Source organism: Diaporthe batatas (assembly GCF_019321695.1).
Source record: "Diaporthe batatas strain CRI 302-4 chromosome Unknown Contig00008, whole genome shotgun sequence".
Lineage (NCBI taxonomy): Eukaryota > Fungi > Ascomycota > Sordariomycetes > Diaporthales > Diaporthaceae > Diaporthe > Diaporthe batatas.
This window is the reverse complement of record NW_025408555.1, coordinates 1,635,641-1,663,141: the sequence shown is the minus strand read 5'-3', so window position 1 is coordinate 1,663,141 and position 27,501 is coordinate 1,635,641. Positions and strand designations below refer to the sequence as shown.

At 53.0% G+C, this 27,501-nt stretch overlaps 7 protein-coding genes across 7 annotated transcripts; 2 read left to right on the top strand and 5 right to left on the bottom strand.

The window, feature by feature from the left end:
- Positions 1–1,644: 1,644 nt before the first annotated feature.
- On the bottom strand, positions 1,645–2,772 carry KVR01_007507 (uncharacterized protein; the record flags this gene model as incomplete). Its single annotated transcript, XM_044784780.1, has 2 exons — positions 1,645–2,353; positions 2,558–2,772. The coding sequence occupies 2 exons, from the start codon at positions 2,770–2,772 to the stop codon at positions 1,645–1,647; spliced, it is 924 nt and encodes a 307-aa protein (XP_044643760.1).
- A 1,185-nt stretch (positions 2,773–3,957) lies between these two features.
- KVR01_007534 (uncharacterized protein) lies at positions 3,958–5,851 on the top strand (the record flags this gene model as incomplete). The annotated part of the gene is made up of 3 exons (XM_044785223.1): positions 3,958–4,413; positions 4,501–5,097; positions 5,192–5,851. 3 exons carry the CDS (start codon positions 3,958–3,960, stop codon positions 5,849–5,851), a joined length of 1,713 nt encoding a protein of 570 aa, XP_044643787.1.
- A 1,480-nt stretch (positions 5,852–7,331) lies between these two features.
- Positions 7,332–8,983, bottom strand: KVR01_007540 (uncharacterized protein; the record flags this gene model as incomplete). The annotated part of the gene is made up of 5 exons (XM_044785274.1): positions 7,332–7,478; positions 7,565–7,666; positions 7,730–8,239; positions 8,298–8,378; positions 8,444–8,983. 5 exons carry the CDS (start codon positions 8,981–8,983, stop codon positions 7,332–7,334), a joined length of 1,380 nt encoding a protein of 459 aa, XP_044643793.1.
- Positions 8,984–10,960: 1,977 nt separating this feature from the next.
- Positions 10,961–12,296, top strand: KVR01_007601 (uncharacterized protein; the record flags this gene model as incomplete). The annotated part of the gene is made up of 2 exons (XM_044787519.1): positions 10,961–11,453; positions 11,515–12,296. 2 exons carry the CDS (start codon positions 10,961–10,963, stop codon positions 12,294–12,296), a joined length of 1,275 nt encoding a protein of 424 aa, XP_044643854.1.
- A 3,342-nt stretch (positions 12,297–15,638) lies between these two features.
- KVR01_007649 (uncharacterized protein) lies at positions 15,639–17,048 on the bottom strand (the record flags this gene model as incomplete). Its single annotated transcript, XM_044794413.1, has 1 exon — positions 15,639–17,048. One exon carries the CDS (start codon positions 17,046–17,048, stop codon positions 15,639–15,641), a length of 1,410 nt encoding a protein of 469 aa, XP_044643902.1.
- Positions 17,049–18,025: 977 nt separating this feature from the next.
- KVR01_007297 (uncharacterized protein) lies at positions 18,026–20,854 on the bottom strand (the record flags this gene model as incomplete). The annotated part of the gene is made up of 4 exons (XM_044783834.1): positions 18,026–18,749; positions 19,327–20,393; positions 20,452–20,549; positions 20,635–20,854. The coding sequence occupies 4 exons, from the start codon at positions 20,852–20,854 to the stop codon at positions 18,026–18,028; spliced, it is 2,109 nt and encodes a 702-aa protein (XP_044643550.1).
- A 1,073-nt stretch (positions 20,855–21,927) lies between these two features.
- Positions 21,928–25,913, bottom strand: KVR01_007344 (uncharacterized protein). The gene is made up of 3 exons (XM_044790574.1): positions 24,822–25,913; positions 22,880–24,763; positions 21,928–22,791 (listed from the first exon to the last, which is right to left on the bottom strand). Exons 1-3 carry the CDS (start codon positions 25,318–25,320, stop codon positions 22,532–22,534), a joined length of 2,643 nt encoding a protein of 880 aa, XP_044643597.1. The 5' UTR covers positions 25,321–25,913; the 3' UTR covers positions 21,928–22,531.
- Between the last annotated feature and the right edge of the window lie 1,588 nt (positions 25,914–27,501).

Here is a 27,501-nt window from a genome sequence, read left to right as displayed (position 1 = left end):
AATCGCGGTGTCTGGGCTCAGACTTTTTGATGAGGATTATAGTGAAACTGTAGGTTTAGCCGAATTTTGCTCGAATTCAAGTAGTTTATTGGATAGCTACTGTACTGGTAAAAAGGGGGGATCTGTAAGCGTTGCGGCCCTCAGTAAGCGTTGTGTATATTGTAAGAGTTGTGCCTATTGTAAGAGTTATCCTCTTTTGTAAGAGTTAGAGAATTAAGGTGTAAAAGTTATGTGAGGAGACTTTGGTGATCTAAAAGCTGCCTTACTTTTAGGTGTGAAGACTAATTGAAAAGGATTTTGTTTCTAAAGTTATTCTAATCCCTCTTTTAGGAACCTCTACCTACTTAATACTTAGATAGTTTAGATTATCTAATCTCTAATCTAGTTAAGGTCTTTGTGACTGCCTTTTTGTGACTGCCTCTTCGTGACTGCCTCTTCGTGGCTACCTCTTCGTACCTACCTCTTCCTTTAGGTATGTACTTCTCTTCCTAAAAAGTCCTTATATAACTTCTATACCTAAATTCTCTAACTCTTGTGGAAGGGTAACTCTTGCGGTAGGCGCAACTCTTGCGCTGAGGATAAGTCTTGAAAATGAGGTAAGTCTTGCGGGCCTTCGCAACTCTTGCGGGCTGCCTGTAGATAACGGTATGGTAGTGTCTGTCCTGAGTCTAGTTAGGTTGCCTTGCCAAGGTCTTTGGACTTGCTTGCTAGACTTGGGCAGTCTTGATGGAATATCTGCAACGGAGGACAGCATCCATGGATGCCCCAATATGTTGCGATCATTGCTACACCGGTAGTGTCAGTATACCGGTGCAACTCCCAATTTCAATCAGCTAATACTCCTGTCATGAATGCCTGCCAACATCACCTTTGAGCAACATTAAACAAAGCTCACTTCTCCCAGGAGCGGCGAGACTCACATTTTAGGATTCTTCTAACCTCTAGATGCTTATCTAGTATATCTGCAGGTATCATGATAGCGTCATCTGAAGACCTTTATTATCCTTTTGGCCCCAGACCGCTGGCTGGTTGCAAAGAATGTCGCAGCGAATCTGGAGCAGAAGCAGCTACACGTGGAACGATCGAGCCTGCTTCGTCACACCGGAGCTCGCACGAAGCTTATTAAATATTCTGTGCCGAGTTCTTGACCTCCGGAGAGACACAGAACCGTATGGCAGCGGCAAGACTATCTGCAGTCAAAACCTTATAGGAAATAGGACTCGGTCCGAGACCCGCCGCAACGACCCTGTCTCCCCACAAAGGGTCACTACATTCGTGAGTTGATTGTTGATTCTTAACTTATAAATCGTATCCGGCACTTGCTTCCTCCCCCCCCCCCGCCCTAAAAAAAGTAAACAAGAAACAAAGCTTATGTGAGGGGATTCTACGAGGGAAATAGATGAGACCCTCGCAGACTCGTTTCACATATGTCGTGGGTGCGAAGCAGGCATCCGAGTCAAGCTCATGATTCTGAACAGACGTAGAAACAGTGACCCTGTGTGTGTCGCCGTTGAGTTAACCATCAGAGTGCGACGCGCCTTGTCAATTGGTCGGTTTTATTACTACATTGAGCCGTTTCCTAGGAACATCCGAGTCCTCCGATAGAACAAATACTCCATCCAGTTGCTACAAATATAACGTCCCTCAAATATGTGAAATCTTCCTATACAAAACCCCACTTCGCTTCCGCTTGAGGACCACCGTCACTACCGAGGCACATAGCAGCCCCGCAACCATGATGACGAAGATAGATAAGAAGGGTCTCTCCGACATCCCAGAAGGGAGACCATCAAGTGCGGGACGGTGGAGCTCAGCGAGTCGTTGCCTGGGGCCGCATGTCCCGGTGAACATGTGCTCCCGATCGATCGGACACTCATCGTTAATCTCTAGGGACTCGCCGGGCTCGGGGAACTCCACGCAACTGCCCTTGTTCGCAGTCCAGCAGCCATTCCCGTTATTAGCCTCGAACATGAGCGGCGCACGGTCCCACGCAGCTGACAACTCGCTGTCATCCCTGCTGATGTCGAGGCTGGCGGGCGTGTTCGGCCCCCTCCCGCCGAGGACCATGACGGGCGCGCAGTTCATAAACATCTCCGGCACAGACCAGCGGCCGTACCACGTCCAAGCCATGACAGCCCTGCCTAGCGGCAGCCAGTCTGGGATGGTGAAGTTGTAGATATCTGGCAGTACGGTTGTCGCGCTATCGCCGTAGTTGGTCTCGGGGAAGCCGCGTATCGGGCAGCCGCCTTGTATCGAGTGGATGACGCGCCAGGTGGACTTCACCGTGGGCTTGAGGTCATATGTCACGGAGATCTGACATGATCCGCCTCCGTGTGATGCACCTCCCATGGCCCTTGAAAAATTGAATCGTTAACATTAGCCAAGATGGTCCTATGACTATGGTCTGCTGCCGTACTGGCCGGCATGAAAGCGGATGGGAGGGGCTGGGGAGGGGTGATAGCCGGGATAACGAGTCGTCCCATGCTGCCGCCAGGAAGTGGGAACAAGAGATGAACACAGGATAGTGGAAACGGAAAGAAGAGATAAGTGAACTCACTGTAGGTGCTGTGTCGAGCCTCGCTCCCATATGTTCATGATCCCATCAGGGTCGAACTCCGTCTCTCCACTGCAAGGCCAATTTGAGCCATCTTTGTTCATCGGGCCATTACTCTTTAGTTGGCTAGGGAAAGGAATCGGGTTTTGCATGAGTGTGTGTCCCCAGGCCTGCATGGCCAGGGAGGCCGCCACTATTGTCCATTGGATGATGGCCATGTTCGTTGCCTGTAAGCTTAGATGCTGTGTCCTACCAGAGTTACTCAGTTACTCGCATACAAGACACCGAATTTCTTGCCGTATTTAATGAGATATGAAAAAGAGAGGATTGTATGGTGACGACTGCCTCCGCCTTGGACAAGGCCCAACGACTCAGGCAATGGTAGCGGTGAGAGGGGCGAGGTGCATCACGACATTACATGAGGCGGGGGCAAGAGCCAGGGAAAGTCTCATTAATTTCGGCGCTCCCCCATGCTCGTATGATGGGCCTCATTATCCTGATACCGGAAACTGCCAGGTTCCTCTCATGTGGCAAAACTGATTCGTTTCCGGTTGGGTGTTATCAGAAGCAGCCCAACTCGGAAGTCACCGAGAAGGGATTGGTACGATATTCGGTCTCATTAGCAATAGTAAAGGGTCTCGCCGCGTCGCAAGTGTCTATAAGATGACGGCAACCTCGAGTCAAATCCATCGCGATCGTTAACATTTTCTCGACCAGTCTGAAATGACTGAAACTTGAGTGGACTGTACTGTCAGAGGCGAGTATGCGCCAAGGCTGACACGACTCCGTGCCCCGGGCGTTGACAGGGCGGGCGTGCCGAGGTTGATGTTGCCACGGCGGGACCCGCTCCGAATAGCGCCCGGCAAGTTACCGAAGACTGACTAGTTCAGCGTACAACAAGCAACGTGGTGGGTACCTAATTGGAGTTTAAGGTTCGGCGCGGCTGCCATGGGTCTAGCCAACGAAAAGTCGCTGGTGGGTTTCATCACTTGGCTCTGAGAAGTCGAGATGAAACGCAGGACACCAGAGGGGGGGGCCCACTCAGGCCTAGATCTGTTCAGTTTAGCTCGGCAGATCAACCTAATCTAGCATAGTAGTTCACCTAATGATCCACAGACCCAGAGAACCCCAAACTTTGTTCCGAAAACGTCGAAACTCCGACGGCGTACGTTTCTCACGATAGTGGATCCTGTCGGCTGAGGCGTGTAGAAGTTGCTGAGCAATAGCCGATGGTGGCAATGTCACTATCCGCAATAATTGCGAGGGTGGACCTATGGGACCTATGGGCAGCAGCTACATCTGTCGTTTTTTCTTTGGAAGCTGGGAAGAGTCTTGATTCGATCACTCATCACATCGTTATCGTCGTTTGGTTGCCGCTGGATATTCACAGGCCCAAGTAAAAGATGCTTCGGCTGTTACCACCGGGCATTGTGAACACAGTGCTCAGAATTGCTGCGACTTGGGGTATTCTGGCCGGTGCATTTGGCCTGTTGAAATTGGGCTACTTGATCCTTACAGTTGATGCTGTTGTTACTCTTCTTTTGACTTTTCTGTACACACACCTGAACTCCGATGCCAAGATCACATCTGGCAAGAGTCTTGCACCTCAGCTAGCGGCAGCAGAGCCGAATGAGCTGGAAGAAACCAAAGAGCCTAGAGGCAGCCCCACAGATACAAGTCCTAACACAATCGATGGGGAACCTAACGTTATTGGGTGCGCGGTTGGTTGGCGTGAGGATGAAGAGCTCTATGCCCGATGCCTCGAGAGCCTGCAGAGTACACAAAGCTGTACCACGGTTGTAGCAGGTATCGACGGCGATGAGGCTGAAGATGAGCGGATGATCAATGTTTTCCACACGGTAAGTCATTGAGAGCCTACACACCACCTGCCCTCGCGCACAAGTTCCAGTCTTGATCTCATCGCTGACGTTCTGCACAACCTCTAGGTCTTTCCTGATGGGGTCGTGTTTCGCATGGCTCAACCTCTCTCCGACACGCTAGAACATCTAGCGGCTTTAAGCGATGTCGACCTGCTCCACGATGAAGCTGGACAAGCAGCTATCATGGATCGTCTACGGAGTCATGTCTTGGACCTCCTTACCGAAGAGCTACTTCCGAATCACCCACGCGATATTGGAGCCATATGCATTGTTCAACCACATCGATCAAAGAAGGATATCTTGTTCACAACCCTAGTCGTCGGAACAGTCCTTGCTCAGGCACAGTCTACCGATCTCATCTTCAGCACTGACTCTGACTCGACCGTATCTCCAGACGCCATACCCAAGATGGCGAGGAAGCTCAGCAGCGACACGAATATTGGTGGGGTTTCGGGCCATATGCGGTTCTTCCACCCCAATCCTACCTTCATCACCAAGATTGCGACGTCATATTATTGGTTCCAGCAAGACGTCTACAAGATACAAGGGGCGATGTTTGGAACCAACGAATGCCAACCAGGCCCAGTTGGTGCTTTCCGAGCGTCTGCGCTGAACAAGATTTTGGTCCCGTGGTATTGTCAGCGGGTGTTGGGACGGAAAATGGTACGCAAGCACCCCCACTGGCATTATCCCTGTGGAGATGAGCCCTAGTCCTATATTTTCAGGCTGCTAATACTGGTCTCGTGACGCCGTATAGATCACAAATGAAGACAGACACTTGACGACGCGACTCCTCTGGGCGGGTTACGACGTGCACCATGTACCAGACGCCGTCGTCTACACCGACACGCCTGATACCTTCTCGGCCTGGGTCAAGCAGCAGGTTCGCTGGTCCAGAGGCACCATGATCGAGACAATATGGTACCCTGGCATGGTCGGGCGCCTGTCTCCGTGGCACATCTTCACCATCCTCAAGTCGCGGCTGATACCGATCCTCATCTTCTGCATGGCCGTCAGCTCCGCTTTGACGGGCCGGAGCCTGGTGGGCGGCATCCTGGACCGCGCCGTTGCTGACATGGTCTTATCAGTAGACGTGTTCTGCTGCCTCTCACTGCAGGTGGCGTATCTCGTCTTCCTTGGGCCAAATGATACTCTTGTGCAAGACCTAATCTGGCTTGTTCCCGCGCTTGTGTGGTTCCTGGTACTATCACCTGGCATCATTGTTTGGTCGCTCATTACCGTCTTGGATGGCTCTTGGGGCACGCAACCTCGTGCTGTGTCAAAGGAGGCATCTGGTGGGTCTAATAAATCTAATCTTCGCAAGATCTCAAATGAGGTGTTGTTTGTTTTGTCATGGCTGGTGGTATTTCTTGTGGCGGTTCTTCGAAACTACTACCGCAAAGCCATGGCAATGTAGATAGAGCAAGAACGGCACGGTGCTAGTTGTACAAAGTGAAGAAAGACAGATTGTATATAGTGATATAGATAGAATACCTCGCCTGAACGAGGCTCGACTTTCAAATTGTGATTATAATTATTTCCGTGCGATCAGGATCGAGCCACTCTCAGAGAAAGTGCGGCCAAGGCCCATAATACCAGACTGAAACCAGTGCTCCTTTGTCCAAGGTCCTACCGCTCCGTAATCATGACTTTTCATCGTATGATGGTATGATGTTGGGCTAATACGATCCATGTTAAACTACCTAGGCGCATCGCGAGTGGGAAATGCAGTGACCTTTCAGTGGGAAAGGTCGCGGACTTCATCTTGATACATAACACCGGACTCAGTGGAGCCAAGTCAAGTCAAAGAACTATAAATGTTCATTTCAGTACACTCGTCGACACAATCCTGCCTTTCGAAAAGTAGCTCAAGTTCGTCATTTGTTCGATATCTAGGTAATTTTAGTCAATATTCTCAAGAAGCATGACTGCGAGGCACGCGGCTTAGGAGGAAGCCTGGGTGTTCTGATGACCGTAACATTTCGACTTCCACGTAGAGTCGTCTTGAATGCCTGCCGCCGTTGTAGGTGCCGGCCGCCGAACAAGAGCAAGACAAAGCACTAATGGTTGTCAATCCAACACACAACACGCCAAGACATATGCATTGCGTATTGTGAAGGCAGATCTGAAACACTAAAGAACTTGAAGCAATAGCATAATGTTGGCGGCCTCCCAGCCTCCTAGCCATCGGGATATTTCACGAGAGTCATGGCAGGTCCAGGATGCTTCGACTTTGACGAGAGGGCCCTGGAGGCTAACCCTTTTAGTGCAAGGATGTCCGCGGGGACGTGTTCCGGAAGAACTATTGCCAATAACGTCTGCAGCGTCATACTGATAGACCTTAAGGAATATCTGCACCACATAATCGTGACGAGTGAAAGTTAAACGGGATTAGCTTGCGCTTTGATATACTCCGTATATCGAGATGCCTGAACTATGGTGACAGTCTGGTGGAACTCGCACTCGGCAGCATCGAAAGTCCACATATTTTTGCAGCAGTCTGGTACAGGAGGGCAGACTTGTGCCCAACGACGATAGGTTATCGATTGAACTGAAATTACGATCGACAAGCTCAGCGAACCGCCCATTTGACGTTGATAGGATCAAACGTACTGGTGGCACGGACCCAAAGTTCCAGGAGAATGTGGAACTCGAAGATGGCATTGTTAATGGAGGTGATGTGGCAGGGGAAGGAGCTGGAACGAATCTACTAGGTTTAGAGTAACCATGGTTCGTAGCTGTTCTGTCCAGCAACTTCTGAATCTGGAAAGCGTCCGAGATAAGTCGCCGCCGATCGAATTGTAGCCCAGTTGTTTCACACGACGATACCCAAATCGATGATCTGGTACGATCGACTAAATAATCTGCAATTATACATCTAAATACACATTGTAAGATTACCCGCTTCCCGTGTCTCGGTCGCCCTCTGGGTCCACGCAGGTAAAGTCCAACGAGTCAGGGTCAACGTTTGAGCAGTCGTAAACAGGTGGTTCCCCACTTGGAACGTTGACGGCAATGTCCTCGGCTACGATATTGCTACAGCGCTGTTACGATATGAGCGGTTAGTACTCTTCCGATTTCAGAAATGCCCCGGGGTGGCTGAATGGCTAGGATATCTGATTTCACTTACGTCCGCTGCGCTACACACCAAACTTCCGGCCTTCGGGTCATACTTGGATGATACGGTACCCCAGAAGTTCCTCATTGTGATATCCGAAATGGTGAGGTTGGCCTGCCCGGCAGAGGTTAGTCAAGTGGCACAGGCAACCGCGCAATTAGGGGGACTCAGACATACCGGGAATTCATTGCACAGACTCTGGTTCTTTTGCCCATAGCACTGCGTGATGGTGATAGCCCGGTCATTGTTGTCGTGGTAAAAGGTATCGTACGTCACGTTCCGCACACGGCCCAGCCCGCCACCGCCGTTCAGGAGGTCCTGGAAGGCGGTCTCCACACCCGGCCACACCTTGATGCGGGCAGCGTCGCTGGCGTTGGCCATGGAGATGTTGTAGATGTACAGGTCCTCGACGATGTCGGTCTCGCCCTTGTACTGGCCCAGCGAGCCCACGCTGATACCGTGCGAACCGGTGCAGTCGAGGTTCTGAATGACTACGTTGGTGCTATTCGGCTTGAACGACACGCAGTCATCCGTATTAATGATTACCGAGTCTTGGATGACAACGCGCTCGGAGCGGTACGTGTCCCAGCCGTCTGAATTGGCGATCTTGACTCCACCGGTGCTCTTGGCGATCAAATCCATGTTGCTGATAATCACGTCCGTTGAGTTTGCGATCATATTAAACCACTAGAAATAATTAGTCATTTAGGCCCTTCTTGGGCTTTCGATGAATCGTGCAACTCACATTTGGTGAGTTGCGCATCCGAAGATTGGACATAGTCACGCCCTTGCCTCCTTCGAGAACGAACAACTGGGGACGCAACAACTAATTTCCCAGCATGTTAGTGGATCCCACATCTTATTCCTTGATGGGTAGTTCAAGAGGCTTACCGTGCTGTTTCTGGATAACTCCTCCCAGTAGGCCTGGCCACGGCCATTAATCACGGAGCGGTTGTTGCTGAGATCACCGTAGATATTGATATCTTCCCCACCAACCTTCCAAAACGAGCTCATGTTCTGGAAAGCATATTTGAAGCTGTTGGCCGCCCAGTAGTACACATCACTGTCATCGAACGCTATTTCTCCGGTGATGATAACATCGACATGCTCAAGGAAGGTGAGGTCCAATGGCGACCCGACCAGGTACGTCTGGTCGAGAACAATCGTGCCTCCGGAATTGCAATCTTTGAACGCCTTGTAGATCGCCGGTGCATCGTCTTGGGCGGTGCCGTTGGTTCCTGACTCGACGTAGCAGTAGCGCCCCTTGTCTCGGGGTGGAGAAGGTGGGAATTCCTGCCCAGTGCCGTACGGAGCTGGGATGATGACAGGCCGCTTTGGGAGGGCCGAGGACCTATGGCGAGTGCGGTGTGCGGCACACAGCGGGGAGCTGGCCAGCGCCGTGAGAGCCGCGACGAAGGTATTGACACGCATTGTTATTACCCCTTCACGATGGACGTGTCAGATATAGGGTAGGATTCTATAATCTCCTCAGCGAGACCTAGATTAATCCAAGTTCAGCATATCTGTTTATACAGAGGAACTATTTATGGGGCGAACTCCTCCGGTGTGTCGACGGCACAAAAGTGGCGTTCACGGATAAATTCATCCACGCCAAGAAAACACTCGGTGTAAAAGCTGCCGTGCAGCCGTGGGTAAACAGGTGCTAGATTCAAGCCTACCTGCAATTGGAATGCATCAGACTGTTAACGGAACATGCCACGCAATGATGAGAAGTTGTCAACTGTCGCCAAGTCATAGCTGGCCTAAAACGAGCGGGTTCTTGATGCTTTTCCGAACCGACCGGGCCTCCGCCAAGCCACCCGCTCACGGCTCACCTCACGGCCCGGTGTCGTGGCACGACCGCGTGGTTCTTACACCCCTCACTTCCAGCCACACCGAATCCTTGGCCAGCTCAGAAGTACGCGGCATCCGCTATAGCGTCAAGCATAGGACCACACATCAAGAAATCCGCCTCTCCGGCGCGATCTCGGGTTACTTCTGTGGAGACAACCGATCATCTGACCCAATATCAATCGCCAAATGGGCTGGACATTTTCATCTCGTTGCTGATCAGCCCTTGGCAAGGCGGACAGAGCAGGAAATGCGTGACTGAGCACGAAAGGACTGCCCAAATGTCACGGTACATCCTGGGTAAGTTTCTGAGATCAAATTTTGTTTGTATGTCCAAACAGGAATGCACGTAAATTGCAAGAATATAACGGGTCTGAAGGCCATCAAAATGGCCCTTCCTACTCAGGATCATGGCCGTACTAGAGGGCTACAAAGAAGTGCGTCACATTGAAAACGAATAAAGTTGCTTGTGATTATTGTTTTTCGTGCACCACAGCTCTCAGCGGAGTCATAAATCCGGATTTTCAAGATCCACGAATTCCATCTCCTTAAACGCCCTTTCAGCTCGTCCCGATACATATGCCGAATTACTTAGTGTCGAAGCGAAGCCCGCTCCCTTGTTGTGTTAGAATCTTCAAGGCTGGTATAATTACTAAATGGACTGCTCGATAACCTTGCGTTTCCGTCTTTGTCATCAAGCGGTTTCTTTTGGACAGGTCACGGTATATGTCAGGCCTTTTTACTCCGTTCCTCTGGGTCTACACGAGTCACATTGGTGAAATCGGCGTCAATGGGAAGTGGACTTGGTATCGGGACCCGGACCAGGGCACTTCTCTACGTGTCCAGAAGCTTCCAAAATTGATACCTAGATACTTTGTGTTCCTGTGATTGGATTGATAGATTATTGCATCGGGCTTTGTGGGCTAGGTCTGCACTTGATGAGCGTTAAGTGGAATTCTGCACAGATCAAAGGCAAAAATGCGTACTTACTTGGGGAAGAGGATTCCGAACACCGGTCGGGTCTCCTTACTACCCCAACAGAGCATAACAGAGGTTGATTGTGCGCCGAATGATGGCTGCCTTTGTTTAAGTGTCAACTAGAATCTAAGGAGTGCAAGAGCCACAGGATACCAGGCTAAAGTCGGTGGGAATTGGTGGCTTCGTCGCCAATGTCCCCTGATACCAGTCGGGTCGTTTCCCGTTCCGTTAGTAAGCAGAATCCGGCGTTAATGGTAGCGTCTACTGAAACAGAACTGTGGGGAAGAAAGTCGAAAACTTCGGTCGCGCTTCGGTCGTGCTGTGCCGCTGATAAAAACAATCTTCCAAGTCAATCATCGGCTTCGGAGCCTATATCCGCGATGCTTCACCTCGACCATGATCCGCTTAAGAGTCGTCACATCATTCTCTTTTCCTACATGCGGAAGTAGAAGCTTTGTCAACACTTCAACATTTGGACCTGTAAACCTCAGATCCAGGCTCCCATTCATTGGCTCAGTCGCGAGACGCTTGACGTGGCTCGGCGGGTCTGGTTCTCATAGACGACACTCGACCACATGCATGTGCATTGATTCAACAATTGAATATCATTGGATTGACGGGGTAGAGCGCCTGGAACTATATGAGCCCGGCGGGTACCATCCGGTTTTGATTGACGATTTGCTACACAATCGCTATCGAATAATTGATAAACTGGGGTTTGGGGGCTACTCGACCATATGGCTCGCTCGAGACGAGGTAGACAAACGGTATGTCGCCGTCAAGATCGGGATATCAGCTCCTTCGCTTCCTCGCCGGGAGCAGGAGATCCCCAGAGCGTTACATGAATCACATTCGACATTGGGAAAGCCCGCGGCGCTGCCAACCATCCTCGACTCATTTGACGTTCGCGGACCGAATGGGTTACACCCATGTTACACTTTGACTCCCGCGCAGGGAAATCTTAAGGAAGCATCATTTAGTCGCCTATTTCCCATCCAAGTTGCGCGCGCTTTGTCTGCAAACTTGGTTACCGCTGTTGCGGCCGTTCACTCACGAGGTTTCGTACATGGAGGTCGGTTTTAATTTGTCCAGGGTTATTTGTTACATAACTGGCTGACAAAGAGGGAAAATAGACATTCATCTTCGCAACGTCTTGGTCAAGATACCGTCAACGTTTGACGAACTTTCAATCCAAGAGTTCAGGGAGAAGTACGGCGAGCCTGAAACAGTGCCCATTTCCCGGGTCGATGACAAGCCCATTACTGCCAACGTTCCAAAATACGCTGTAGAGCCCCTTTATCTTGGGAAAAAGGCTCAAGATTTCACTTTGGCCGACGCTCAGGGCTTGATTCTTAGCGACTTTGGTGAGGCCTTCTGCCCAGCTACGGAGCAGCGGCTTGGGAGGGAATGCAATACTCCTCTGGCCAAGAAGGCGCCCGAAGCTGTTTTTGAGCCTGATGTTCCTTTATCGTTCCCTTCAGACATATGGAGTCTCGGAACTGCCATTTGGGAGATATTAGGGATGAAGTTTATCTTCAGTGAGGTGGAGACCCAAGATGAGATCACCGCCCAGCAAATTGATGTCTTGGGTGCGGCAGATTTCCCTGACGATTGGAGAAGGCAATTTGAACGACTGGGAGACGAAGACAATTATGGTGCTACAACAATTCCTCGGCGACCAAGTGGTCTACGTGAAACGTGGCCCAGTCTTGACAATGCCTTCGAAGAGTTCGTACAAAAGTACAGGAGAAAGCGAGAGGCTGCTGGGCTGTTTGACGAACAAGAGACGAGGGCGATTCTTGACCTTATACGTGGAATGCTGAGGTTCCGCCCGGAGCAACGTCTGACCATAGATGAGGTGCTCAAGTCTGAATGGATGGTCAAGTGGGCGCTGCCCCAGCTAGAATTAGATTAGAGTGGGAGGGTGCCTCAGGGCGAGGCTATCGCAATTCCAGTCACTGTAGCTAGTAACTGCCGATTTTAACCCAGCATATTGCCAGTAAAAGCATTTAGTCCCATCAGAGACACCGAGCTACGAACGGAATTGTGTTCCATACTCTCAGGCTACGCCGCTGCACCGCAACCCTGCCGGGGCCATACTTTCAGAGCTCGTTCGAGCACAGTCAATTTCACCTATCCGTTCAGATTACGTTGTTTCCTCCGACCCTATTGCAACCGACATTTTAAGGCAGGCTGCGAAGAGGTGTGTCTACGGGGACACGGCCACTACGAGTCTTCGCTGGTATGCTAGACAACTAATGAGAAGGTCGTGAATTAGCCTGTGCGAGCCCGGATCATGGCACCTTTAGCCGAATCTTGCAGCATTAATATAACGGACTCTGCCCATTCTTAGTAGATAAAGGTTCAAGACCTCCGGCACTCTTTGTGCGAGGTGCGGGGAAAAGGGCGAAAGGGTTCCAAAGAAACTCGAATGTGGTCGCAGAAATGATGATGACCTTACGCTGTCGGTTAGGCACCTCGTCATCTTGCAACTGACGTTGGTAGTACTGGAATTTTTCTCCTTCGATATTTCTACAAGTCTCCTATAGTTTTAAGCATCAGAAAGGATCTCTTGCCTGAATGTGTCCACGGTCGAAGAAAGGTTATCCATTGTCGCGTAACCGTGATTCGAAAAGCTGGTGTCGTGTACATATGCAGCCCTTATTAACTAGCAGACATGTGAATCAAAACAACGACCCCACACTGTGTGACACGAGCGGTGAAGTGTACCTAATGGGTGTCGACCGGGCTCTTAAAGTCTACATGGCAATCACCCATCAGCAGCTTCCTGTGCCGCTACGTTTCTCCATGTAGCACTGCCTTGCTAGCATCACTAGATGAGTTTCTGGTGTGGTATGATTGTTTAACTACGTGTCAGCTATTCTAGTCCGGCGGGTTATACACGTGAACATTCAAGTGTGCGATCACAGCACACCCAGGTGCCAGCAGAGCATGTTGCCGAACCACTTCATACATTGTTAGAATTATTCTGACCCGGACAGTCCTGAGTGCGCCAACAACAGTTCACAACCTTCTTTATCGCGCACAACACCGGTGGACTGGATCTCACAACGACCGAGATCCGATTCCAGTTCGCTAATGCAGACGACATTGTCCGCGGAAACTCGGGGCTCGAAGCGTGCGCCTTGGCGGTCGTCTTTTGCCGGGAGGGCCGGAGAAGGACGGGAAAAGCCAACCAGCAGGCGTTGAATTTACCGGCTGTCTCATCGTAAGGTATCCAGCGGAATGAGGAATGCTACGCCGAGCTGCTGACTCAAAACCCCGATAGGTGGCTAACCGAAAATGTTGGCGGGGAGGCGGTGAATGCGGCACGGTCGGCGTTTTGTCCCTTCATTATCAGTGTGAGATTGTAATTATGATCAAGCTGGCGTTCCTCATGATCACTGTTGCGTTGTGCTCGTTTCTCTAGAGTAAGGATGTGGCGCTGCTGCCTGGGCGTGAGGATTTGGGGTAGACAAGGCGCAAAATGATGCGATTATTATTTGTTCTCGGACAGAGAAGCATGGTCTATGGGTGCAGTTCAGAGAAGAGAAGAGGAAAATCAGACGTTAACAAGTTCACAGTGATCAATAGCATAGCCTGGTATCTTTTGGCTAGCTAAAGGAATTGTCAAACGGACTCTAGATCTGAGATCCCTCGTGTTTTCAAGGCTCGTGTGAGTTAAGTGGGAAGACTCGGGCACCATGAACCTCTTTGTGGGAACAGGCCACCGGCGGAGCTTTCTCATGTTCGTTGGGCGACCCGAAATGTCCGCTGCCGGAAGATTTCAGCATGAGGAGGCCGAGCCGTCCCCAGCTTTATGTCTTCCTTGTATGTGCTTGGCGACAAGGGCCAGAAGAGTTAATTCAGCTTGGTCCATTGACCGAGATCCGAAGCTGACAGACAAGATCACCTTTGCAGCGGCGAGCACAATAATTGTTCCGTTACTGACTCATGAAACTTTCTCTCCTGTAATGCAATAGAAATATGCAAAGTCTAAACCTGGAAGCTGTGGTACCTTTCCCTGGGCGTTATACAGAGTTCAATAAAGTTTGTATCCAGTAGAGGCGGCTGAGTGCGGCCTTGATCGTGATTCTGCGAGACTGGAGAAAACCGCTGGAATATAAATAGCAGTGCAATCCCCTCCTACTCTCGTCTCTTCAACAGCACCATCCTCACAGGTATCAAATTTAAAGATAAACCATATCCCACCACCCAGCTACAACTCCTCCAAGTATACACTTCCGCCACAATGTTGTATCTCCCCGCACTTAAGGCCGCCCTGGCAATCCTCGTCGGCGGAGCCACCCTCGTCTCATCTGCGCCCAACATGTCGCCCAATGAGCGCGGCGTGGCAGCCGTCCTCGAGAACCGACAGAACTGTGCGAACTGCCCCCCGCCTGGCTCACCATGCTTCAATGCCTGTGCAGACTGGGGTTGTTGCTAGAAAGCCCTTGGGCCGCAAACTACCACTTTCCTGTAAGTCTTTCTTGAGCGAGGTGAAAGCCCGTGGGAGATGGGCCGAAAACTGTCCGTTCTAGCGCTTGGTATTTCTGACGCCCATCAGACATGATCTCACCTGGGCACTGGGACATGAAGCAGTGTACATTTCAGGACGTTGGGGAGCACCTGTTTTGGACCCATGAGTAGAAGCAGCGAGAATGCGGGTAACTTAGTAGCAGGCTGGAGGAGACACGGCTTAGAGGAGACTTCTGTAGACTTGTTCTAGGATAGACAAGAAGCCGCGTTTCTATTTGGTTGCAAAACTCATTGTACCGCCAAACACTGCACCAACAATCTGAGAGTCATGTTTTCCACACCACCTGGCAATTGATTCCGGTGCATCCACATTAAACTCACTGTATCTATATATTCGTCTGTAGAGAGGAACCATGCCTGAAAATGTCCCTACAACCCCCGACACCTCTGTTGCTGCCCGGGCTGCGCGTAGCGACCTCGAGGTGGTGTACAACGTGGAAATATACTGTTTTGTCAGTCAATCATCCGCCTGGCATGCCAAACGTGATTATTGAATAATCTACAGAGCTTCGGTTCGGCACGCACGGGAGGAGGCGATCACCTCCTTCGCTATACGAGTCATGATGAGCCCATTTAACATTTGGATAATTCTCCTTGGGTACATCTTAAACGAGACATTCCATTGACTCAAGCTGCGCTCGTGATGCCCGTACTATTTGCCTCTCATGGTAAAAGATGGCCTCGAACACGAAGCGCGACCGTGGACCAAGATGAATCCTTACCCGATCCATGACGCCCATCGCCTTGCTTCTTCATCCTCCCTCAGTCGGTCCATGTCCTCTTCTCTCAAACAAACCCCAACCACGATGCTCCCATCCCTTTCTCTCGGGAGGAAATAGACTAGTCCCTCCCTGGCACCATCCCCAAACTTCGGCCTCCTAACCGCCTTCGGCCGTCCAAGGCAGGGCCCAAAGTCTAAGTCGTACAATTTCTCCCTCGCCCATGAGCTAACCTTGACATCTAAGCGCCGGTTGCTTCGAGCCGCAACGCTCATTTGCGCCGCTGACTCCTTGCACCTTGCAATGATGGAGGCCTGAGCCTTTGCACTCTCTCTAAGTAAGGCAGGTCTCAATGCTGCACGAAGGCTGGAGGCAACAGCGCCAAGGGGTTTATGTTCGACGTCATCAACAGTATGCTCATGGATTGTCGACGTGGTCATTAAACCTGGATATGTGGATGGCAGACCAAAGTGGCTGCGAATATCGACATTTCGCGTGAGTGTCGTCTTAGTTGACTGTTGGCTGTTCAGCCCCGGCTGACGCGCGCGAGTCATCAATTGCCAGGTGAGTGCGGTGAGTACATCGTCTGTTGAGACAAAAGTAGCGTCTGACGTGTTGAGTGTCTCGCTGCCGAGCTGCTTGAGGTTGGCTAGTGAAGCAGCGGGGAATTCGAGATATGCCCACACAAGACTGCCAGAACGCGGCTGTTGTGGTCCTGAAAATCCCCCGCGTGAATTCGAATCTGATGCCAGAGGTCGGACGTTTTGTTCCCCTCCTGGTCTCGACGCCTCGGGATGATCCGGCGCGTCGTCGTCGGATATTGGTATCCAGCGCGTCCTTTTCATGTTCCCAACTTCTAACTCGTCCTCTGTGAAGTCTTCGCCACGGCAAGCCTTTGCGAAGAGAGCAATAACCTGTCCCTGGCCTGTCATATCCATTCCCCCATGCTGGGCGTTAAAGGTGAGCAATAGACCACCCTGCACGAAATTGGCCTGGATTATCAATACAGGTCGCTCCGCTCCGGGCTCGACCATGGTTCTGCACGGGGAAATGGCATCTTCGTCGAGCATGCGGAACGGAAAGTTTGCTCGATTTAGCTCATCCCAACTCGGCACTGGGCCATGGCCTTGCAGCTCCTTGACCACCAGGTGTGGGGCGGATGCTGTGGATGTGATCTTGAACTCCCCTCCATCTTGGACCACCTTGCCTGCTAGCCAAGGGAACGTCCTACACAGTCGTGCGAGCCCCCTTTCCAGGTTCTCGATGACCTCCGCCCTCAAGCCCGGTGATTCGTTTCCGACCGGGAAACAGAGGGTGAGTTGGGTATAAAGACGATTGATGCGCTCCGCTTGTCCTAAAATATCAAGCAACAGACCTTCTAGGCTTGATCCGGCATGCGTCTCCTCCATTGCTTATGCAGTGGCATTTGGACATTGTCTAGGTCATAGGCTCGGCATCAAAATAGGCGACTGCCGAGCCTTCGAGCAACATCTCCCTGACAGGATTAGTAAGCCATGTTCCTTTGCTGGGACATGTTCAGCGTGCGTGTTCCATGACAGTTCATCGTACCCTTGATGCATGTGTCTCAGACATGCAATCTGAGGGGCTCTGAAGAGAGTTGGGGATTTTTGCACAAGCCCAGCAAACATTGTATTTGACGAGTAAGGGCAAATAAAGCGCAGGCTCATTTAAGATATCGTAGCCAGGGTTGTTGAAGTTGAGATTAGAGCAGGCCCAAGTCGAGATTTGGCTCAACGCTTGTTTGATTAAAAACGAAACCACTTAGCTCCTTGAGGATAGCGTGGGAGCGGCCGGCCGGAAGGAGGTCAGAGAGTCGCCAACGGCACGATATCTAGGTAACGGATGCCGTCGGCTCTTTTTTAGTATCATGTGCTGGGGTATAAGGCCTGCCGGCCAGGAGATCATCGCCCCTAGAATGGGACAGGAGGCTTCTTTGATGGTTTTTTTCTTGGCAGATGCGACGCTCTGGTTAAGCCTAATAAGCCGCTTGAAAATGCATTCCATGATGACTAATGGTGCATGCTTGTAGTCTACAGGCGGCTCAGAACTATTCGCAGACAGCAAACAAAATAGGGTAGACATCACAGTCACCTCTTTCGACTCGCACGTATCCTGGCGAGAATCGCGGCCGTCGACGCAGGGACAGGGCGCTGCGGACCACCCCCATGCGCTTCGATCCAGCTCCGCTTCTCCTCCATCTTGTGCTCCGGGCCGTGATCCACCATCCACGCCATCCCCGCCGACATCTGATACGGCTGAGGCCGTGCAACGGTCTTGGCAAGCAAAATATCAGGAAGCAAGTCCATGAGCCAGGGATGCACAGCTGTTCGTCCTCTGTCGTTAGCCACAAGTGCCTATTGGGCCGTCACCTCTTGCCCGAGGTCGACTCACCGCTGACATAGTCATGCACCGTGACAAAGTGGCCGTCTGCAGCCGGGGTGACCACAAGCTTCTGGCCCCCTTTCCGTAGGGGTCGCTCCTGCCCGCAGCACCGGATGAGGAACTCGGTGTCCGAGTCTTCCTCCCAGCTGCCGTCCTCCTTGGCCTCCTCCGCGTATGGCCGATCTTCATCGCTCAGCTCGCCATACGTGACATACTCCTGGTCGGCCGGCTCTCCCTCGTGGTACCCATGCCACGCCACCCAGTCGGATTCCCACTGGTCCAGGTCGGAGACGGACGCCTCGATCGACGACACCTTGGGCTCTGTCAGGGGCAGCTGCGCGATCTCGTGCCAGATGTCACCGCCGGCGAGGGTCTGCTGGAAGTAAGGCTCGAGATCGTCCGTGCTGCGCGGCGTCTTCATCACGGAGAGCGCGGTGGGGAAGACGCCGTCGAGGGGCCAAAAGAGACGTTTGGCAGCGTGAGAGAAGAAGACGGCGACATTTGGGTCGCGGCGAAGCTCCTCGAATGAGCGGTATGGAGGGCCCTCGTCTGTCGGGTCTTCTGTTTGGATAGGCCTTGACATTCTGCTTGCGTTGATGTTTGGGCTGGTACTCAGGTTGGGCTGGATAAGCACATCGCTCTGCGTCTTAGCAGTGCGCGGGCGGGCACTTCGTATTTCGAGATAAACGGCTTCGAACGTATCAGACCTGAAGGATTGCAAGGCAGCAGGGAATCCGTGTCCATCTAATGGTATAGGCTAGCCTCTTTTGTGTGGCTGTCCATGGACATCCGCCTGGCCCCTTGTTTTATTGCACAAACACACATACCACCAAAATGAGACTCTCCTGCAATGGAACTTGTACTAGCCGGTTGGAATGATTCCCGCGAACCATTGAATTACCGGAAACGATGGATTTATTAGCCTTGCTTTTTGAACTGAGAATCAGCTTTCCGGGGAGCGGCTGAATGATTTAAAAAGTCGAGCGCAAACAGAATAGCAGTGAAAGCCTTCATATGATTTCAGTTCGGCCGGAGTAAATCACGTTGCAATATAATCCGAATTCCAATTGGAATGTGGATGGATGTATATTCAGCGCTGTCAGTGTCAAATATAGCTTCATTGCCCCAGGGTGGCTACCTCACTGGACACAGAGGGGCAGATATTATGAAAGCTCACACTGAGACACAGGCAACATATTACAACGCAAACGAATCGATAGTAATAGTGTCCAATGACCAAATCGGCGTCACTCACTGAACTGAAGTATGCCCTGTTAGACTTACAGGAGTCCCAACAACTTCCCAAAAAATGGGACCACACCGAACACGGCCGTGACACCCGTATACAAGATCAGCAAGCCATATCCCGACCCATACGCCCCCCTGGCCTGCCCCTTCCATGGCGAACCTGTTATGAGAGCAGCACTCAGCGGCCCAGACACCACGTTTCCAAGGCCCCTGCCCACGCAGAGATGCCCTTGGACCATGACGGGATCAACCAGCCCATACCCATCAGCCTCGCCATTCCGGGCCATCTCCCTCATGATCCCGGGCCATGTCGCCGACCAGGACCCGGCGAACAGGCCATAGAAGACGCAAAAGACGTATATGGAAGGCAGTGAAACCGAAAGCCCCCAGATCACGAGGACAGATACGGCCGCGCCTGCCGCGGAGAGGAGCATGCAGGTCTTGACTTGGAGCCTGTCGCTCAGGGATCCCATGGCCACCAAGCCCATCGTGCAGCTGACGTTGATCAGCAGAAGCGTCAGCGCGGACATGAAGTTCGAAGTACCAGCAGTCTCGCGGGCGAATGTCGGGAGGTAGATACCGGGGAGGAAGTACCCCGTCGCCTCGATCACGTTGGCCGTCTGGTAGAGGACAAACCGTTTGGAGAGGGCGAACCGCATCCTAAGGGGTGTCTTGTGACGGCTCGCCAGGACCGGCAGCCGGGGCTTGACAAACCAAGTCAAGGGGATGGCGCCCGCAAATATTATGCCGGACCATATCCGCATCGTGGTCCGAAAGCCGAAGCTTTCGAGGAGGGCCTGGAGGGCCAGGGGGAGGATCACACCTCCGGCACCTGCGGCGCTCCACACGATGCCGTAGGCCATGCCCTTGCGCCGGTCGAACCACTCGTCGATGTATAACGTAGAGGGGCAATATGCAATGCACCCGCCCATTCCAAAGAGAACGCCCTGGACCCCGATGAGCTGGGGCACGGTGTTGCAGAATGAGCCCAGGGCCATGGAAAGGGAGCAGATGGTCAGCCCGATGAGGGTAAACCATCGCGTCCATCGAGGATAGAGGCGGCAGATCGTAAGGACAAATGGTGTTCCTATGTACAACAGCCCCTGGTAAAATGTTTCAGTTGGATCTCGTCAGGATGACAGGGAATCCGCCGAGGCTTACCGAAGTAGTTGTACCAATGGCAGCAATACTGCTTGAGCCAGAGAACGGCCTGTGAGAGCTGTAGTAATCCTGAAAAATACCGAATGAGAAACCAAAACCTAAATGCTCACAGGTCAGTATAGCCCTGTGAAAGATTCGTCGAGTGCGATACATGAATAACAGCAGAGAATAACAAAGTCTCACCGAACGTTATTGCCTCGACAATCCAGCAAGCAGCCAGGAACAACCAGGCATCCTTTCCTCCATCGACACGGGGCAGAGAAGGTTCCTCGCGTGAACTCAGCGTATCAGAGCCTCCATTATCTATGATTTGCCGGTTGGGAGCTTTGCCCTGCGACACGCCTGTGTGTGGATAGGCGTTATGGTCTTGAAGCTCGATAGTGGCAGCGCGTGATTGTGACATGGTGACAGGAATTCTATAAGGGAACAGATGAGTCGTCGAACTTTGGAAACGGAAAATGGATGATGAAATATGCTCTACATAATACTATAAGGGCTTACATACCGTCCGATTTGTATTAGCCATACCCTTCCAGAGGCCGCGCTAGTCGCCTCTGGTTTAGTCGCCGCCCTTGCGGAGACAAGCTGAATCGCAAGTCGAGTTCTTTTCATGACCCCCCTCGATACCCTAGGGTGTTTGAATGGCCAAAAAGCGAGAAAGGATGAACAACTTGTTTGGCAGCTAGGAATATTGAAGAAATACCTATTCTTTCTTTGATTTTAGGCAGTTATTACAGAGTGTAGCCACGCCTTTGCAAGGTGCATACTTACTATGGTTTAGTATCATGCCCCATGGTGCTACTAGTATACAAAGGTTTTATAAACCTCTGTCTTGAGCATTTACCACCGTATGAAGGCGCCGTGTATATCCCCAGACGTATGCGGAATAGGAGCGAAACCAATTAAATGTGCCGAGACCTCCCAGCTGGTCTGCCCCGGCAAGATGAAAACATTGAAGTCGTGGAAGCAAAAGCCAGCACCCCACAATTGCACTACAACTGCGCAACTAATATCCTCTACACACACCCCAGTTAAGCTGGGTGAAAACCCAAGCCGAAGTACTCCGAGACTTTCTTTGGGGGCTGTGCCGGCGGACCTCCTCGAGGCCGATTGCTTGCTGACGAGGACATGGATCTTGGTGCAGGTGACGGCGGCGAGGGTACAGAGGTGGCGTGGAAGAATTTGGCGATGTGTCTGCTGCTGGGGAACACTGATATGGCTGAGGAGGCGAGGAGGAGCATAGGTCATGATGGACAGTCTCAGACCGCTATAGAGTTGAGGACGAGGCAAGTTGTTGTAGGCTGATGTTGGGAGCTAGCTATGTTTCAAACCGTTGACAAACTTGGCCGGCGATGTGTTCTGATTACAAAAGGTGAGATGGTGATGCTGGCAAGTGAGTGTCAAGAGTCAACATACATAGCAAAGGCCCGCTGGAGATCAAAGAAGTGGCACGGCAGAGTTCACAGCCAGACAGCACGGAAGAAAATGATATCAAATTCGTCCTTTAGAAGACCCATCTCCCCACGCCGCAACATGCTTCTCCCATGGACAAGTAATTATTTAATGCCAGACCGGGACCGATTCTTGTTCCCCGTCTTTTTGTTTCTCTCTTCCCGTATACACCCTTCTCGTACAGCTCCGTTGGCCGGTCGGTCGGTCGGTTGGGTCCACGTCCACGGACCCTTCTCAGACGTTCCCCCCTCTGGCACCCCTATACCGTGTTGTGCCAGGTTCCCCACCCCCCTCAGCCAAGATACAAAAAGCAAGAAAGAGGCTCCGGCTCGGTGGGCCCTGGCTTTCAAACATCAACCCCCAATGTGGATGGGCGCGCGCACATTCAGAAGATCCCCAGCGCATCACAACTAGCGACAAAAGCCCTCATCTCTCTGCTGATACTGCCACTGCTGCACCTCCGTCCGCCGCGGGGCCCATGCCTCGGCGGCGTGGGCGGGCTCGGCGAGCGCTCGCCCTCATCCCCGCCGTCGTCGCCGTCGTCGTCCTCGCGGCCTCCCCTCCACTCCTCGTCACCATCATCATCATCATCAAAGACAGAGCGGCGCGCCCGGGCGTCGGCCAGTCCCTACCTGGCAAACACCTTGACCACGCCGTCGCCCCCTCCGCTGACGACCCACCGGCCGTCCTGGCTCCACACCACCGCGCACGCGCCCTCGCCCCGCATGATGCGGTGCGACGTGATCTCCTGCGTGCAGCTGCGCTTCTCGAGCGACCAGAAGCGCAGGGAGGCGTCGTGGCCCGCCGACACGAGCTCGCGGCCGTCGGGGGACAGGGACAGCGCCGAGATGGAGGCGGGGTGGGCCACCATGTTGTATGTACATTGACCTGTGAAACAACAAATAACGTCAGTAAATGACGTCGTCATGGAGAAGGGGAGGCATGCTCCAGATGTCTATGGGCGTGCCCAACTTACCGCTGTTGGCATCGAAGAACCGAATATATTGGTCCTCGTGCCCGGAAATTACGACGCCCTCGACGCCGCTGCCCGCCATCTGCCTGCCGCCACCAGTCGGTCCTCCGCCGCCCGAGTTCGAGTCCTCCTCGTTGCCGCCGTGTCCCGGCTGGTGTTGACCCTGGTCGAGACCCGATGTCGTGGCGACAACGGTGTTGACACTTGTGTTGATCGAGCCATCGTATGTCTCCAAGCTCGCCATGCTGCCGATCTCTTCGCCTGTCCGGGTATCATAAACGACTATGGCAGCATCCGAGTAGCTGACAACAAAGTTTTCACCTGACGCGCTCAGCGCCGTGATGCAGGTCGGCGACGCCGTGGAATTGGGTCGGGAGATGGTGTGCACTAGGGTGTGGTGGAAGGGGCTGTTGGTAGCCATCGTTGGCTGGGGACTGCTGGGGAATGCAGATCCAGAGCTCATGCTATTTCCACGGACGCGACCGCTGCCGCCGGCTCTTCGCCCAGCCGAGGCTGGAGGTGGTTGTGGGCTGGTCAGTTGGGGTGGTTGGCTGACTGCCCAAAGACGGACTGTGCCATCGGCGGCACCAGAGGCAACGAGTAAACGGTCTGGTGTTCCGTAGGGGTTTTGCTGGCCGAAGACAGCGCCCAGTGTTGCAGGCAGAACACATATTGTCCACACAGCATCTGTATGACCATCGAGAGTGGCCTTGGGGTCTACTCGACCACGTTCCCACACCCTGATAGTGGAGTCCTGGCCGCCTGAGAAGATCCATCCGTCCCCTTGTGCTCGACCTCCCGTGGAGAAATTGGGCGAGGGCGACCATGACGACAGGCAGAGAACAGCACCATTATGACCACGGTGTGTGAAATCAGCCTGTACGTCCAAGTCTGAGACGGAAGACGCTGCATTGTAAGCATGCGGGCTACCTCGAGGGATGTGGAACCGCTTGATCAGGCCGTCATCGCCCGCCGTGCAAATCTCGGGCTCGCCGGGGCTGCCACCGCCGGAGAAAATGAGCGTCCGTACCGTGTTCAGATGGCCGCGGAGCCCAAAGCGAAGCTTGAAGTTGCCGCTCTCCACTTTCTGAGCCAAGGCATTCAGCGACATCTCCTGGTCCCCGCTCCGTCTTCGTGACAATGAGCTCTTCCGGCGGTGCGCCAAGGGTCCACGGCTCGGTGACTTCGGCAGGTTATCGGCGGTCGGGAAGACATCGGTATCAGGCCGGTTTGAGGCCGACTGCTGTGCATGGCCGGCGGGGTCTGGGAAGGATGAGTCGTTGAAGTCCCAGCCATCAGGGTCTATCGCATCGGGTTTCGAGCCGCCATCAAACCCGACTCGCTGGGACTGGACAGGAGGCTTGGGGTCCTGGTTCGATTCTGGTGGTACTTCGTCAATCATGCGGCTGGTGACGGATGCCGATGCGGGCCAGTCTGGGGTGGCATCGTAGCCTTGCTGGCCTTCCGCAGACCTGACCATTGGCTGTGAGACAGCTGCTGGCTGGGGTTGTTGTATATCCGGGTTTCTCACTGACAGCTGGTTGCCAGGCTGCTGTTGCATGGGCTGGACGTGGTTGCTCATCGGAGCCGGCTGTCGTCCCAGGACTTCGCGCAAGTTGTTTTGGGCTTGGCGATACATGGGGTCCATCTGTTGTTGATTGTTCGGAATCCCATAACCCTCGCCTTCCCGCAGATCCTCCAAGATAGGTAGCGGGGGAGACTCTCGTGGGGGCATGGGGTTGGCAGGAGTGATCATGAGGTAGGTAAACTCGGCTTGGCACTGGTCGAGGAAGGTCTTGAGTTCGGATCGCTGTGACTCGTCATCGTCTATCCGCTCGAGGTCCACGCCAAGATCCTGGGACGCGCCGGGGACCTTCTCGGGGGCAGCTGTACACGATGTCAGAGCAAAGGGGGGTCCAACTGGGGCAGGCGTTGCTAAACTCACAGCGCAGCTTCGCCTGTATCAACTCTTCGCGGTCCACCTTCTTCGGCTTGGCGCTCTGGTCCTGGACCTCGGTCCCACTGGCAGCAGCCTTGAGCTGCGAGGCCTGGTCCTTGACCTTGGACTCGAGGATGGCCACATACTTCTTGAGGGCCTTTTGTGTCGCATCGGCACGTCTCGCAGCGCCCTCGAGGTTTGCTATACGGCCCTTCATCTCCTGCTTCTCGATCTCCCAGGCGTTCCTGTCGCGCTCGTGACGATGCCACTCGGTCTGGAGGAAGCGCATTACACCCTGAAGTGTGTACTCGGTGGCCTGGGGCTGCGTGCCGGCTGGGTTGCCATTGTTCAGGCCGCCGGCGCTGCCTCCTTGACCTCCAGGGTTCATTGCGCCGGCCATGTCTCCAACTGGCCGACGGGGTATGAAGTTTGGGGTGCGTGGGCTTCCCAATGCGACCCCGTTGACGTGGTTCCCGTTCGCGAGGAGATAGGAGGGTAGGTTCATGCGAGGGGCGCGGTTGGTCCGATGACCAGCACGCTGAGGGAGCTACCCGGAGAGACGAGTGTCGGAGGAGGCTGTCCCCGTTGCCCTCGTCGCGCTGGACAGCGATATGTCCTGTGTTGTGGTGGGTATCCTCCTCACGTCGAGTGGGAGATTGTCCTTGTTCGCAATCGCATTGGAGCCGCTGGGCTGAGCTTCGGCTGTTCTCGTGCTGCCGAGCTGCATGCAAGATGCCGTGGCCGCTTCGTGGGTTCTGCAGGCAGGATGGCGAGACAAACACAGGTACGTCAGTCAGGCCAACGCCACGCAACGACTCGTCACGACTCGGTGGCTGTCGCGGGTGACTCGTCGCTCGTCGCGTGGGGGCGCGGGCAGATTTCCGTCTCGGGGGCGCCGAAAGCGATGGGAACTGAGAGAGATCAAGCGCCTTGAGCCGTCGTCCGTCACACAGGCGTTATGTCGCGGCAATGATGGGCGCTGGTCGTGGGAAAACTCGGCTGATTGTCCTCTTGATTCCTCCCAAAAAGCACGTCGGCCTGGGCGCCAGAGCTCCAAAAGGCTGGGTGCAGTGTTGCCGCCCTCCAGCACGGCAAAAGCGGAGCTCGACGTCGTGCCTGCGCCAATCATGATCTGCCAGGGTAGCCCCTGAGCCAGCACGGGCCACGTATCTCACTCGAAGCTGATCCCTGTCGTCTCCACCCCTAACCCTGCCCGTCGACAACAAGACGTCATCTGGCGTCAGAGCAACAACAACCCGTTGACTGGAACTGGAAATGGCCGGGCAATGTCAGAAGAACCTTGGAAGTTGGTTATTTTGCTATTAGGCGGGTACAAGTTCATCATTCACCTGGGTACTCAACAAGGCGCCAGAGGCTGTTCAGCAGGATATGTGTGCTCATGCAACACCTCATCCACCATTTCGATTGGTGAACTGATAATGCATGAACAGCGTCCAGCGGATTCAGGTGGGCTTGGTAAATGCAGCCTCATTGGTACCTACGCCCGTCAAAATCTTGGATGGCGCAACGAGTCAAAATGGTCCCTTCTAACTTAAACATTCATTCGATTTGTGTCTGATCTTTTCTTCTCACCACGATCTCACGAGACGTGGAAGCTGCCCCAACCTAAGCTCTCAAGTGCTCGACACCCGGGCCGCTCAGCACTGCGTCTTTCACTCAGGGAGGTATGGTGCTGCGAGAAGTGCCATGATGCCGTCTCGGCGGTGAATGGTATTCTCTTACTGACGTCGCAAAACGAGCGATATATTGCCCTCAAAGTTCTATATCCGGATGTCTACACTCAAACTCGCACGTGCGCAGTCTGTGGTAAGAGAATCGGCGTGCTATCCTACAAGTTGTGTTAGAGACATCTGAGCATTGCAGTCTCCGCATGTGCTCTTTTTGGTGAATATATCTCTTACCAGTTCAAGGTAGTAGAGCTCTGGACTGGGACAGGAACCCTGTGCTCGGCAGACCTGCGGCCTTGGCTCCCTTGTCATTGGATAACGGTACGACCCGTCGCGAGGATTCATGGCGTTATCATTTGGCCAAGTAACTGGCCGGCAGCGATGCTCTTGAACCGGAAGCACCTGCAGTTCCGTGTTCCATGTCTTCGTAATACTACTCTTTCTTCTCGACGCTTTGGCTAGAACCACAACTCCAGGTATACACATGATCAATACCGTCACCAGGGAAATATAGGCTTCCATGTTTTCGCTGAGGGACATTGTGGACACAAGAAGCAGTAATACCACGTAAATTTGCGTGTGAGCTCCAATCTATGATCGAACGAAATAGGTGGTATCGGGGAGGCGGTAGTTGCCCTCTAGTTTTTCACAAGTTAACTCGGTACTGGAGCGTCTACCGATTAAATAGTTCAGCCCAAACAGCGAGCACATGCGCTCTGGCCTGTGAAATCTCATAGATTCCGGGCACGACGATAGTCACTTGCAGCCACGGGAACGAGGTAAGAGCCTCATTTTTCTGGAGAGAAAAACATAGCACTAGCTATTCCACTTTCTGGCAGGTTTAGGGCCAATAAGCAACTGCAGATTCTGGAGTGGCCTTGATTGAGGGACTCCTGGAGCGCCTAGAGATAATGTAGGAGTGAAGAGTGTCTCGCAAAGAACATGGATGACATAGAGAGTGTCCACTCCCAGATTGTGAGTCGGAAGCGGCAAGCCAC

Coding starts and splice junctions, on each gene's coding strand:
- KVR01_007344 (XM_044790574.1), bottom strand. CDS start 25,320: ATGAACCTACCCTCCTATCTCCTCGCGAACGGGAACCACGTCAACGGG. Junction 24,764..24,821: donor GATACAGGCGAAGCTGCGCT/GTGAGTTTAGCA, acceptor CATCGTGTACAG/CTGCCCCCGAGAAGGTCCCC. Junction 22,792..22,879: donor GTTCTTCGATGCCAACAGCG/GTAAGTTGGGCA, acceptor GTTGTTTCACAG/GTCAATGTACATACAACATG.